Source organism: Rhipicephalus microplus, unplaced genomic scaffold (genome assembly GCF_043290135.1).
Source record: "Rhipicephalus microplus isolate Deutch F79 unplaced genomic scaffold, USDA_Rmic scaffold_32, whole genome shotgun sequence".
Taxonomy (NCBI): domain Eukaryota; kingdom Metazoa; phylum Arthropoda; class Arachnida; order Ixodida; family Ixodidae; genus Rhipicephalus; species Rhipicephalus microplus.
The window spans coordinates 22,331-36,871 of NW_027464605.1; the positions used below are offsets into that span (position 1 = coordinate 22,331).

At 46.0% G+C, this 14,541-nt stretch overlaps 1 protein-coding gene across 1 annotated transcript in view; it reads right to left on the reverse strand.

Moving 5' to 3' along the window:
- Nucleotides 1-14,541, reverse strand: part of LOC142786767 (uncharacterized) — a 135,001-nt gene that overhangs the window by 12,636 nt on the left and 107,824 nt on the right. The window contains exon 2 of the mRNA XM_075884409.1: nt 964-1,172. Within this exon, the coding sequence (XP_075740524.1) occupies nt 964-1,172 (209 nt within the window). The remainder of the gene's footprint in view (nt 1-963; nt 1,173-14,541) is intronic.

The following is a 14,541-nucleotide window of genomic DNA, read 5'->3' on the forward strand; positions in this document are numbered from 1 at the left end:
AATAAGAAATCACTGGTGAGGTAAGTTGGGCATCGCACGCAACTCGTGTTCCTCAAAACATCGCGTTGATTATTGTGTTCACGGACAATTCGCGCAGCACATCATACATGTATAATAAATGCACGTAACTTAGGTTCTATACCGAACATACATTGCAAACGGACATCTTTATTTGCGCCCCATTTAGTGCGACCTCATTGTAAGTAGGTAGGTTGCCAAACTGTTTAATGGGGGCCACCCCCCACGCAATAGGAGAGGAACGCCAAGTTCACCCTGCCGTTGTTACTCAATCGGCCCATATGTCTCGTCTTTGTTGAAAGAGCAGGATTATGGCCACTGTGGATGAAGCTATAATGGCAGCCAAAAACCTTCGATGTTGCATTCTAAGAACTGCTTGTTTCGCCTTTTTGCTCCCAGGAATCCCGGGACCAGCAGCAAGTCATGATTTCTCCTAAGTTGTTTTTTTTTTATCTATTGTGAAAGATGTTCTTATAGGACTCAACCGACGGAAATGGGGAGTGTGCTGCTATGAAACTTTGCCCTCTCTTCATGACAACAAAGTTTTATGCCAATGAATACGTCGCCTATGAATACGCACGCCTATAGATACAATGATTTAGGGGGTATGCGTTCCGTGTTCATGGAAGACACGCTCTAGTCAGAGTGAATCAAACAGATGGGTTGAGAATCTTGGAAAGTTAGAGAGAGCAGCACTCTGGGCAAGATGGTTATCCCTAACTTCAGTATGACTACGCAGAAAAAAAAAACATGGAAACACTCAGACGATAAAAAAGACACATCCGTCTCAGCACCCAGACACACACTCGACAAGTTCATTCGGGGCGAACCACAATCTGTCCACGTATACCTTGCGCGACGTTCTTTGTGGCATTCGGCAAAAGCATGCATGCGATCGAAAGCCGCCCATCAAGGCTTTCAAACTCAATCCAATCCCCAACTTACCCATTCCGTAGGTGGGCCAGGCGCGCTTGTCGTACTGCTCGAGCATCTTGTCGAGGAAGGCGAGCCGCGGAGCAGGCACCGACGGGTCGCCACCTCCGGGCGTCTCGGCCGACGTCGCAGGCACGTCGCTTGTCGCGGGGGAATCACTCTCGCGCTCCACGCTGCTCAGGTACACCTCACTACTGCTACCCGTGCCTCCGGTACTGCTTCTGTAGGTACGAAAAACCCGATTGAAACGTTAGTAACTCCATTGATAACTTGCATCAGGTGCGACTCTAAGTGAACGACCTTCATTTCTTGCTTTTTTTTTCCCAATGCTTCCCTTGGGAACACTAAAGTGCAAAACATAAAAAGAAGAACATAAAACATACAAAAGCGACTGCCGCATTTTAGATGGAGGCAAAAATGCTCAAGTTGACTCAACAGGCTAAAACAGCGCAATACACGCGAAGAATTGGTTTCATGCAAAAAGAAAAAGGACGTTTTACTGTCATAGTTTTCTTTAAGTGATAAGCGCTTAATTGTCGATTGTATGTCGGAATGCAGTGTACGTTAATTGTTAATGTTGCTAAAGGAGTGTTGTTTAAAGAGAAAGCCTTGTAATAAGTGTAGTAAAGTGTTTCAGGCCGTGGCATCAAGTGAAAAAAGTCCATGGTTCGATCATATTCGAATCTAAGAAAGATAGTAGAGTAACTTTTGCATCAGTGGGTTTTGTTCGTGTCAATAAAATTCAGCAATTTTAGCCTTAAGCATAACTGTATACGGTGAGTTGTTCATAGAAAAACCTTCTATAGGTTTTCGCAGCATTACTAGAGCTTTTTTTTTTTCATGCAAAATAACACCAAAAACATCTCCCCGCACGGTGTATGGGCTCGTTCTCTTCGTTTCTCGGTCACTGCCTCTCAGGACATCACGTATAAACGTGGTGCACCAAGAAGCGTTGTCGGTGGTGAATGGCGCCGGCACTTTAATTAAAAAATTCTTCGGCTAATTATCCCAGGGCGGTCGATTTCATCGTTGGCGCTGACGGTACACCGGTAAAGACGGCACGCACAGCTCCCGCATTGTGCGTAGTGACTATGCTGTTTCTCTTTTCCTTTGTCAAGACATGAACTGGCGGTGGCTTTGCAAGAGCTAAGCGACAACTCTTTCTAACGACACTGCGATAGTTGTCTGGCACATAAGAATGGCGGAAGTGGATGTCACTCAAACGAGTTTCTTCCGAAAGATTTTCTTAAAGCAGCCATCTTTTTCCCAACATGGCACGTACACAAAGCAGATCGAAGGGGATTGTAGCGAATCCTAATTGCGAAATCAGCTACCGAGCACACAGACTCTTCTAACAACCGGCGTAACAGCAGTCATTCGCCTTTACGTATACTGGCAACTGTTTGATGTGCGACAACCTCCATACAGTGTTTAGCGATGTCAGCATGAACTACATGTATATATTCTTCATGCGATGGCCCAAGCATCATGGCAACAACATTATAACTGGAAATCAAAACGGACCTTTATTGGGGCGAATTGCAATATCAATATGTGCTTTCATATCAAGTGACATTGTTTGTGTTCTCTGATTTTTAGGGGCGAAGCTCCTTATGACGTGGGTCTGTCACTCCTCTTCCTCCTCCTCCTCCGTATGTATGTATGTACGTATGTATGTATGTATGTATGTATGTATGTATGTATGTATGTATGTATGTATGTATGTATGTATGTATGTATGTATGTATGTATGTATGTATGTATGTATGTATGTATGTATGTATGTATGTATGTATGTATGTATGTATGTATGTATGTATGTATGTATGTATGTATGTATGTATGTATGTAGCCACCGGTGGCACATACCCACTCTAGAGTGGGTTTGTGCCGTAGGGTTTGTGAGATGGGAGATGGCGCTACTTGGAGTGTTCACTAGACAGACGCATGGACGGGCGCACGGACGGACAGACAGACGGATGTACGGACAGGTGGACGGACGCACGGACAGACGGACGGACACATTGATTGACGCACGGATGGTCGCGTGGACAGACGGACACAAGAACGAACGGACGGACGGAAGCCCGGACAGACTGACGGACGCTTCGCCCCACTCATCATCATTCACTCCGTGGATATGCTGTGATTGTTTTTCATGTTTTATGCGCTATCTTCTTCGCGTGTAAGGTGCTTGTTGTGTACGGAGCCTGTTGGCAATCATAGAGCTACGTTGTTCAGCCTTCCCATGGATGTCCACAAGTCCGAAAATTTCGTGCACTTATCGATCGCCAAGAAATGTGTACTGAGTGACCGACATTTTTTTTTCTCAGTAAGACGGTGCTGTACGACCTGTTTTCTGAGCTGAAAGTGCGCCGTTTTAATTTCAGCTGCTCGCGGATCAAGCTATAATTAGTGCGGTTTCACCGGTGCGTGAGCCGACAAGTTTGGCAAGTGCTGATCGGGAAGGCAGCCAATGAGTTTCCTCGTCGTCACGTATATGAAGCACGCAGGCGTGGTCGCCTTCAAGGACAGGCAATAGAGAACTGTATTTTCTTTCAATGACCCGTCTTGCTCTATCACATAAAAAATTGGTAGATCTGTCACTTTCCGATTCAGACCTTTTTGATGTTTGTTGTAGCCTCCATGGCTCGGCACTTAAGGCACTGATTCAAAATATTTTCTGTTGGTCATTACATTTTTCCTACAGCATTTACAACTCCTCAATCATTCTGCTGGTGAGAATGGCGCTGGCAGATAGTGCACAGCAGATAGGTGGTGACAGTTTCGGTTACTGCCAGCAGTGACGCTTGTTAAATTAAAAAAAAAATGGAAGATCCCACGTACAGTAGGAATCGATGTTATGCGAAGCACGATTGGCAGCGGTTGATACGTCACTTTAAAAGCAGCACAACATTACGAGGCGGAGGTAAATTATGCTGTACATGACTTTCACGTCATGATTATCACGTTTGACGGGTCATCTGACGACGAATGTAAATGACTTGTCCCAACATGATAATAATGTTTGGACCTGTCATTTACATTCGTCGTCCATTCATGTCACGTAACACCGAATTTGGTATATGGAGAACTAGTGAAACAACCGTGAGCACGCTATGAGCGTATCATGTAGTCATGTTTTACATGACACGCATAATATGATTACCATGTATGAACTTGTCATCTGCCTTCGTCGCCTATTCACGTCATGCACTACCAAATTATTTGGTATGTGTGGAGCTAGCGAAACGGCCACGAGCGCATCATGAGTGTGGCATGTGGTCATGTTGTTACATGACACGCATCTCATGATTATCATGTTTGCACTAGTCACATACCTTCGTCATCCATTCACGTCCCGTGAAACCAAATTTGGTGTATGTGAAGCCAGCGAAGCGGTCGCGAGCGCATCATGAGCGTGACATGTAGTTATGCTCTAACATGACACGCATCTCACGGCTATCATGTTTGCATCAGTCATATACCTTCGTCCTGCGTTCACATCCCGTAACACGAAATGTGTTTTATATGTGAAGCTAGGGCAACGACTGAGGGCGTATCATCAGCGTGGCGTGTAGTCATGACTCATGACTTACATGAAATGCGTGTCATGATTTTACGTTATGTTCTGTCACTTGTGTTCGCCATGCAGTCATGTCATACCATGCCAATTTTGCAACATGTCAGGTGAACGAAACCACCGCAAGACAGCAAGACCATGCAATGTAAATTAATACATTCATGACATTCATGTCATGATAGTCATGTTATGAACGCACTGATGCTTGTCATACAGTCATAATTTGCCATAACAAATTCGGTATTGATTTCATCAACGAAACTTTCAGGAGGGCTAAAAGTCGTAGGCGGCTAGATAGATAGATAGATAGATAGATAGATAGATAGATAGATAGATAGATAGATAGATAGATAGATAGATAGATAGATAGATAGATAGATAGATAGATAGATACGTTCAAAGTCGCCGAAGTTTGCTAAGAAATGCTTCGCATTTAAAATTATATATGACATTCTTTTGTTTCAACAGTGTGTTGCAACTTACGAGTGCGCAGGAAGTGGTTTACCAACGTAATAACATCCCCCCCAAAACAAGAAATGACATGCTTCGTTACTTTTATATTTCTTTATATTTTTATATTTTTTTATTATATTTCTTTGCGAGAACGCTGGCTTGCGTTCTCCCTGGGCTTCTTTGAGCAGCGGTCATTGTTTACCGATATCCAGCGCCACTGCGGCAGCTCCTCAAAGCCGCGCTAGTCATGCGTTCCCTCGCTAAAAACGTAATCATTCGGCTGACCACATTCTCATTGAGCGGTCGGGGTAGAGCACTGTGCAGCATACTGTGAATGCTTCATCATTTTTCTAAACATACTTTTTTCGACAGGTTACTGCTCTCCAAAAGTACACAGATATAAAATTGTGAACAGGTAAAATTCATAAGTCTTCCTGTCACCTCGGCCCGACAGAAAAGCACGGCTTTTAACAGCAGAACTCTTAATTAAGGTCTAGATTGCTCTAGATAACATTTGCCTTGTCAAGCAGGAATGCGCCGAAGATAAGCCACACTGGTACTCTAATAATGGAGAAGCTTGTGGACTTAAGCACCACAGGGAGAAAACAAAAAAAGATAGATAAATGGAGAAAGGAATACTCTGTGAAGAACATGCGGTTGGGAAAGCAGGAGAAAAACGAAATGGTTTCTTTTGAACCGATGCAGAACATGCCTATCAACTCGATGCCACAACCTACGCAGTTCAACGACACTTCGCGACGTGCAGAAAGTGAAGCTGCTCAAATTTTTTCTTCACTTACTAAGGATCTTGTCACCTTAGAAATGCGACCATTCAAGTGGCGATGGAGATCGTCCAAGGGTGATAAAAAAAAAGCTTAAGCAAAAAAGTGTAAAACAAACGCTGTTATAAACACGGACACAAAAACCGATGTTGCGAATCATCTTTCGTACCACAAATAGAAAGTTTGCCAATCTCTCGGGTGCCCAACGTGAAATACTGGTCTGGACCACAGCTTTGCTCTATAGAAAGGCAGCACCACCAGCATGTTCCTCAGTGCAAACAATTGCGAGAAAGGAAAATAAAAACACAACAAACCGATAGATGTCCCCCTGAGAATCGAGTGTGTTACCATATCAATCAGCCGTATGAAGGCCGCAACAGCCGTGATCGTCGAGAAGCTCATTCGATTTGCAGAGAAGGCCGCCACAGCCTCTCCGTAAAAGCGTGGTGGCAACTCGGGAAGATTGAGTGCCCCGCGTCGAAGTGCAGCGTGTACTGAGATGCGACTTTATACAGTGGGCAGTGATGACGAAACGCATTTGAAGACGACAGTCGCAACCCCTCAAGAAAGCAATCCCGTTTGCGGAAGATGCAGCCGCTTCTGGTTTCAGGCATGCACGAGGGAGAAACAAGCATCGGCGGAGCCACATATGAATAACTATATTGGTTTACAGAGTACTACAGGGGTGGCAAGGCTTACTTGAAAAGATCGAGTATCCGTTCTCAGACTTACGATATTGCGTCGAGCGCAAGCTGGATCACTTGCACATCCCATACTGCTGAACCGCACGTACCCTGCGGAGCACGAGATGCTCATTCCGTTTGGCACAATAGAAAATGGCACCCTGCCACAAATCTTGGCAGAGTGCACAGAACTTAAGGACCCCCAACCTTCGTTTCCCCCCGACACCCCGAATCCCCGATCCCTTGAGCGATAGGAGACCTGGTTATCCAGCCCCACCCTACCGACTCAGCGTGCAGAGACGGACAAAGGACAGGAGCTGCTGAACTGTAAACAAAAACTATTCGAGTTTGGGGTTTTTGCTGCTCATGACCTCTGAAAACTCTCTCACGTTTAAAATTACCACCTCGTGTTGGAGTAAAAGGTGGTACATGCCATAGTTTTACCACCACCTCTGAGGCACGTAGTAAAAGGATATCAAAATTCAGTTTTACCACGTAGGGAGTTTCTATCACGTGATTTTTAACCTGCGTTTCAGAGTTAATTACCACATGACTGCAAGATGCAGCTGCTTCGTAGGCTTTTGCCCCATACCCTACGAGTGTTGCTCTCAGTGAATCCTGAAGGTACGCGAGAAACACAAATGTTTTTTTTTTCTTGGCATCGTCGTGCGTCATGACTGACTTCGAGTCAACGCACTTTGACTGGAACTGGGGGCAGCATAATCACGATGAGCGAAGACAGCATTCTGTGGACGAAAAAAAAAATAGGGGGGAAGGCGGGCTCTAAAAAAAAAAACTGCTGTGGAAAGTTGTCCTGCATATTTTTCCAAATCGTTGATTTTTGCTCTGCGGCGGCCCTGGAGATAGACGGTGCAAGAAGGTCGGGATCTGTGTGTCTGGTTAAGCTCATGGTTCTCACGTGTTTCCTACATCATCGAGCGACCATGCGCTTTTGAGCACCTCCGACCCTGCACGCCACGGATACCTCGCTTCCATGCCGAATCACGAAGATCTGCCATTGTTAACAAAATCAAGCTGGTGCCATCGTCCGTGGTTGCTTTCTGCAGAAGCGATAAGCAAAACGCTTCACTATGTCGTCGGCACCGAGCCGTGGCCGCCAGTGACGAGTGGGAGTGTGTCGCCGAGGCAGGTGAAAGAAGCATCGCATATATTTTGTTCCACAGAATACGACGTCAGCTGGAGTAAATGTGCTGCCCGAATTGTCCGCCTAATGCACCAACTGCTCTCAAACATGTAGCACGAAGCCGAGAGCCGATACGAGGCAGACAGAACCAACAAGCGCCTGCCGGTGAGCACGAAGAAAACTCGGATGGTGGTCCGTCTCTTTCGTTGGAAGTACATAAGTCGCCCAGTCCCCGTAAGACTCCGCAGACTGCGGACACGTGCTCATTTGTGCCTGAAATGACGACGAAATTCGCGCAGGATATGCATTATGTAATCGCCAGCTGTGTTTCATCGCACAGCCGTGCTCCTCGAAAAGGCCTAGCACGCTGTCGGTAAGACGCTTGTATGCAGGCGTGCACCGCTCTTCTACGCCCGTTGTCATGAATACGTGCTGCTACTGTGTTTGTGCATCGTCGCTCAATGACAATCATTGAACTGCCGTGGTTTGTGTGTACTTAGGTATATTTTGTGGACTTCTGCAACAGCAGTGCTAACAATGGTGAAGCCAATAGACCAATGGGCCAGCATTAGATAATCAAAATGCGAGATCGGGTGGGTTTATAATAAAAGGTCGGTGTGACTCTTAGCAACCTGCAGCTCACCTTAAGTTTACGTTTGCACTTTTAACCGTCATTCTTAATCGATGTGAAAACACAGCTCTCCCACCGCTACTACACGGCGGGTCTAAAAAAATGACGGCATATCCACAGAGTGAATGATGGGGAGTGGGGCGAAGCATTCGTCCATCCATTCCTTCTTGCTTCCGTCCGTCCATGCGTCCGTCCCTGCGTTCGTCCATGCATCTGGCTGTGTGTCCGTTCGTCCATCTATTCAACACTCCAAGTACCACCATCTCGCATCTTTTCATCATATATTTCCCATATAGAAGCACCGTCATCCAGCGGACAATCCAAGGACTAAGCGAAAGGTGGCACACGCACACTTTCTTACGGCTTGCACTTCGGGTCTACTATACCCAGCTTTAACCACCTCGAGTTCATGGTATATACTAGTTCACTGTATTCATGGCACTGCGGCCTAACGCTCGCTAAACCTTTGTAAAACCAAGGAGGTTACTCCCACCGAGTATAACGTAGCAACCCTTTCTTGTCAGATAGTGCTCAATGTACATGCCAATGGCTGCTATTGGGAAATGAGAGACAGGAGAATTCAGCTTTTACTTCCTTACGACTTGCGCTTCGTATCTACTTCCCACCTTTAACCACCTCGATTACATGGTATACACTAGTTGATTGTATTCATGGCACTGCAGCTCAACACTCGCTAAATTTTTCTAAAACAAAGGAGGTTACACCCAGCGTGTATAACGTATAGCAACCCTTTCTTGTCAGATAGTGTTCAATGTACATGCCAATGGCTGCTAATGGGGATCACAGCGTGCGCGTTAACTGAAATCTGAATGCTCCTGTTTCTCATTCCCCACTAGGAGCCATTGGCTTGTACATTGAGCACTATTTTTTATTGTTCAACAGCACACAGAAGAAATCTCTCACCGGCACCACTTTGGAGGTCTAAATGTTATCCATGTTACATACCACAACGGCTACGAGGGACGAACGGGTGCCACTTAAAGGAGCTTCGCCCCTAAAAGTGGGTAACCATTTAGAGTACTAGTTACTCTACGATGGGAGAGCTTAAAGCTGTCCCGTGGCTACGCTAAGAAGAATATCACGACCAGCAAACGCCGTAGAAGTGATATGTGTTCAGAGAAAGTGGTTAACGATTTCGAGTACTAAGTGCTAAGTACTCGATTTCGAGTACTAAGTACTCGACTGAGGGAGAGCCTAAAGCCGTCCCGTGGACTTCACATTTTTTCGGAGGGGGGAGGGGGTTAGAAAAAGTTGGTAACGATTTAGAGTACTTGGTACTCTACTATGGGAGAGCATAAAGCCGTCCCCTATAAAGATGACACCATTTTTGTCGGTGCAGGATGAAAAGTAGTCGCAGGGGTACGTACACCACTTAACCACCACCCGGGCAAAGTTTGAGCACTCGCTGAACGCCCAGCCATCTTGAACTGGTGACTGCGTTCTTATTTAGATCCATTGTCAATCAAAAAAGAAATATTATGCTTATCTGAGATGCAATATCAGTGTGTTGGTAGTAGATAGTGTGTTCCTTTACTACAAATACATAGGTACGTAATTATAAATACCCCTGCGTTTCTTAGGCTGCGCTGAAAATGCGACGCTACGCACGAAAGAAGCCGGCAGAAGGCTATCGTTTGTAGACTGCACTTGCAGCGAAGCACGCAGACACGCGCCCAATTTCTCATTGCTTAACATCACTTGCTACATCTTTTGATGCTCATGTTCTTAGTCGAAGTCCCCACCACAGATAAAATCCCACGTTTTCTCAACACGGCCGTGTTTCCAAAACTTGCGGTAGGGTTGAAGTAAGTACAGGGGTGATGGGAGGAAACGGGAACAGCGCGGAAAGCTGTTTCCTTCACACTCTGACTTTGGTTACCACAAACATATGCTGTAAAGGTTTTTGCCTTAGCAAGTGCAGCTGTGCGTTCAACCAAAACGCAATTGTACTTGTGTTCATGCAACGCTGACGGAAAAAATTGGAAAACACAGCGATGTCGTCCCGGTGAACTGATTCACGAACCCCCTTTTGGGGCTCGCTCTCGACAATTAAAGAGGTGTGACGTTTGCCCGAAATGTTTGGCAGATTTGTTTTGAAAATGTAAAACTAGCACATGTCCTGGAGAACGACACACTTTCACAAATTCTGTAGAGTGGGTCTAAAACCTGAACAGTAGAAAAAAACGTACCATGCAGTACCAACTGAAGGCGGGTGTGGTGGGTGATCTTTTGTTGCTACCTATTACAGGTGCCGCTTAGGGTACCATTAAGGTATAGTGAAGGCTTATAGCGGGACGGCTCAGTGCTCTCCCATAGTTGAGTACGAAGTACTCAAAATCGTTAAACGTTTTTTGGAAACACAGCCTTGGTCAAGTACGGCTTCTCGTGCCTGAACCGGAATTTGTCGTCAGAAAGAGACGACTTTCTCTCTAACCCCGTCAATAAGCCACTCTGCACGACCATTGAAGGCCCAAAACTACCGATTGCCCGAGATGCCCCTGACAATGAAAGACAGGTTTTTCGAGATTTCATCGCGAAAGAGGGGACGTGTTACGAGAAACCCGGGTGAATGTAACCACCGGGAATTTGGTTGAGGATGCCTACATATATTTTTGGCGGTTTAGTTTCACTGGTACACCAGTGTCTTCGTTCATAATTCCATTAGTAATTACACTGTATGGTCGAAATGTGCCTGTGCTCGCAAATAATTTACCAATAATGTGTAGAAGCCACAAATTCGTATTTTTATATGTAAATGTCGAGAATATCAGTGGAGCCGATGTCCAAGTTCGCATATGCAGTGTTCAGCGCGTTTCTCCTAATCATATCGTGCATTTGGCACGTTAAACTCTAGATATCATTATCAATATTATTAGTGCAGCATTCATCACAGGTTGAGCTTTTATGTGCGTGTGCTTTAGTGAAAGTCATGTTGTGCCCAGGGCATAAGCAAGCGTGTTTCACGACATTTTACACGATGCGTTCAGTGAGCTGTGTCGAGCAGCTTGACTTTTTTATTTTGTAAGTTACATTTCAAATAAACTGAACTTCCGGGGAGTTCCTCAACCTGTTCTGTGCAGTCGTTTTTGCTTAATTTTGTCTGTTTAAAAATGATACTATCGTGCCTGTGTGAAGTGAAGGAAATAGTCGCAATCTTTGACACGTTTGTTAGAATCAATGACACAACTAAGAAAGAAAGCCAACCACCATTTCTACATGTTTTATTATTGTAGGTTGCCCCTACACTACTCTAGACACCTTATTTGGGCTATTGTCTATATCTGTCAAATACTGTCCTGTCACGTCTGGGGAACCTTCCGCCATTTCAGGTGAAACGGTTTCGCTGTCCTACAGTTTTACGGTGGGACATGCCTTATTCGGTATTACGTGGGCCCTCTCAATCCACTGTTCGAATCGCCCACCTTACGAAAGCTTCATCACGTGAACCTCTTTAAGACCATGCTTCGAATCTACCGCCTTACATGTCTTTCATAAGGTTACGTTGTTTCAGCTTGCTCTTTGAATCACCCGTCTTACGTAAGCGCACTTGAAATGGTGGTGCTAGTGGACACGGAGTAAGGAAGGCACACTGACACAGAGACAGAAGCGCTAGACTCAGGACAACAGCTTCCATCGGTGTTTGCGTGTGCTTTATTTAGTCAGTGTCCACAAGCGCCACCCTTCCAAGAGAGAATTTCGAACTCACCCAACCAACAGCACTCTTACGTAAGCGTTACTACGTGAACCTTTGCCTCTCCTCCCACTAGACCCCCTTATCTTTAGCTTGGTCTCGTGACCTTTTTTAGTGTGAACACGCCAACGAAGCCTCCCACCCAGCATCTGCATACACAGTTTCACTGTAAAATGCAACTTTCATATAACTCGGGCATCATCCTAGTGCCTGTGTCTTATGCCTCCTTTTCAATGAACATGTGTCGACGCGCTACAGCATGACGACAACATCAAATCGAAAGTAGCCTGGTACCTTCGCTTGCGGCTTAGTGTGCTGCAATAGATCCGGCTCTTGGCAGTGTCAGCTTTCCTTTCTTTACGGTAACATGTACTCGAATATGAGAGAATGTGCCTAGGATACTGTGGGTGATTTATAGTATTACATATTTTAATAGGAAAGAGCAGCGACCTGTCCCTAACAAGGTGAATATCACAATCGGAATGGTTCAGAAGATGCGCAAGCGACCTAATGTAAGTTCCAATCCACTGAGGGAAACGTGTGTGCAACTATACTGATAAATAGAAGATTCAAAGCACTTAGAACGGACTGCGAGAAGACTGAGGTACTGCGCACTCTGCCAGTTGAAGGGCTGTATTCGGCTATACCAACAACGCAGAATAGCAGATAATAACGTTGCATGCTTAAAATGAATCGCCAATCCATGTCAAAAGAAAAATGGAAATAGTTTTAGTGCTCTCGTGCTATTGCGTGGCTGGACCTGACCACCGACGCCACTCGCTGTTCTCACGCATTTATGCGACTATGAACACTCCAGAATATAAGGGGCAATTTTAGCGCTCCACGCACCTGTGGTGTCACCTCTAAGATGACGTGCAGGTCTTCTCATCAGGCCAGTTTTATCTTGTCCAGGGGCCACTAAGTAGTGTAATCAAATGGTGGTTTTGGGACGTTAAACCCCACAAATCAATCAATACACGATCCCGCCAATTCCCCCAAAATAGTCTTTCTAGGTGCCGGAAATCAACCTATAAGCCCTACATCGTCAACTGGACACTGACCTTTCGAGGCGCAAGCATGATCGATATGCACCAACTAGTGCTGCAAGATTGGTAGAATTCAGGCGACCATGTGGAGAAGACCAAAAGCTGCTGGACCCCAAGGAGGTTGCAAAAAAATGTTAAACCTCCTTGGTGAACTCCAGCCTTATTTCAAGGCGAAAGCCTTTATTGGCCTATGTTCGCGGCGTCCGACCAGCTATCCATCCGTGCCCCGGAACGATACCAGCTGCGGCCTTTCCCCCTTATACTCTCTCAGCAATAAAATGATTGCTGAGAGACAGTAAGACGTTCGTCCACTGTCCTCATGCGGGGATGAACGAGTCAATGGGTCACCCAAGGAGGATTAAAATTGGCTTTGCCGCTGTGGCACGTCCGAGTCTGACCCTGGTCCTCGGGGAGCACGCAGACTCGTGCGTGATGCACGAGGATCGGCAAAACCATCCCGTATCGCCACCGCGTTTGTATACTAGCAGCAAGGGAGCACCCTAATAACCCTTATAGGAGCACCGAGACCGAATGGTCGTGGCGTCGTAACGGCTAACCCGACGAACGGACCAGCATGACAATATTGATAAAGGGAATAGAGGCAATAGGCACCGACAATTGGAAGAATAGTGCCATTTCACTGGGAGTGTCATGCTAAAAGAGAGAAAGAAAGAACATGGCATAGTCAGTCGAATGGCCGGTGGGCTTTCACCGAACACAGTTATGAATTCAGTGTCCTTTAATTTTGTATACCACCTCACTGGAGAGCGCCAGTGCTGTGTTCACTGAGATCAAACTGTATAGATACTGTATAAGTGTTTTCTTCCATCAACTCGTATTAATGACTGTTCCGGGCACAACGCCCACTCGTGTCCACACCAACACCGCTACCCGAGTTACAACGGTTCTCATTAAAAAACTTAGTGGTCGAAATATTTTGAGCTCCCCACCACGGTACTTCTTAAAGCCTTAGTAACGTTTTCGGAACTTATGTATACAAACATTAGTTATGTTCGCTTTCGGAAGTTCAGTTTCAATAAACTATCTTACGCACACATACTGTAATGTCTGGCTTTGCAAGCACGGGGGCACGTGTGCATTTGCCCCGAAAAGTGTGGTTTCCAAGAAGCCACTGTCGGGAGGCGAGGGCCAAGGCGCAGGGGCGCTCTTTCGAATACGAGTAACGTCGTGCGGTGTCAGACGCCTCCCGCTTCCCGTAACGATTCGAAAGGCAAAGCCGCGGTCTGTTTTCCGTCGCTTTTAACGACCAACGCGGTGGCCTCCAGCCAGCGGGGTGCCTGAAAGCGGCGTGAGAGCATTCACTACATTGGCACCTACACACATCTCGAATGGAGTACGAGAAGTGGCTGTCACGCAGGGTGGTATATGCCTGCCCATTTTTATAGCATGGGCCTGCTAACTAACCGGCCACTCTGGGTAACATAACCGTGGAACTCAAGGGCGCCCCTATCGTATGTGTTAGCACACTTTGCGGAGTGCCTTTTGTCGGCAGTTCTTTTCGCCGCTATCTCAGACGGGGAGCTCAAATGCAGGAG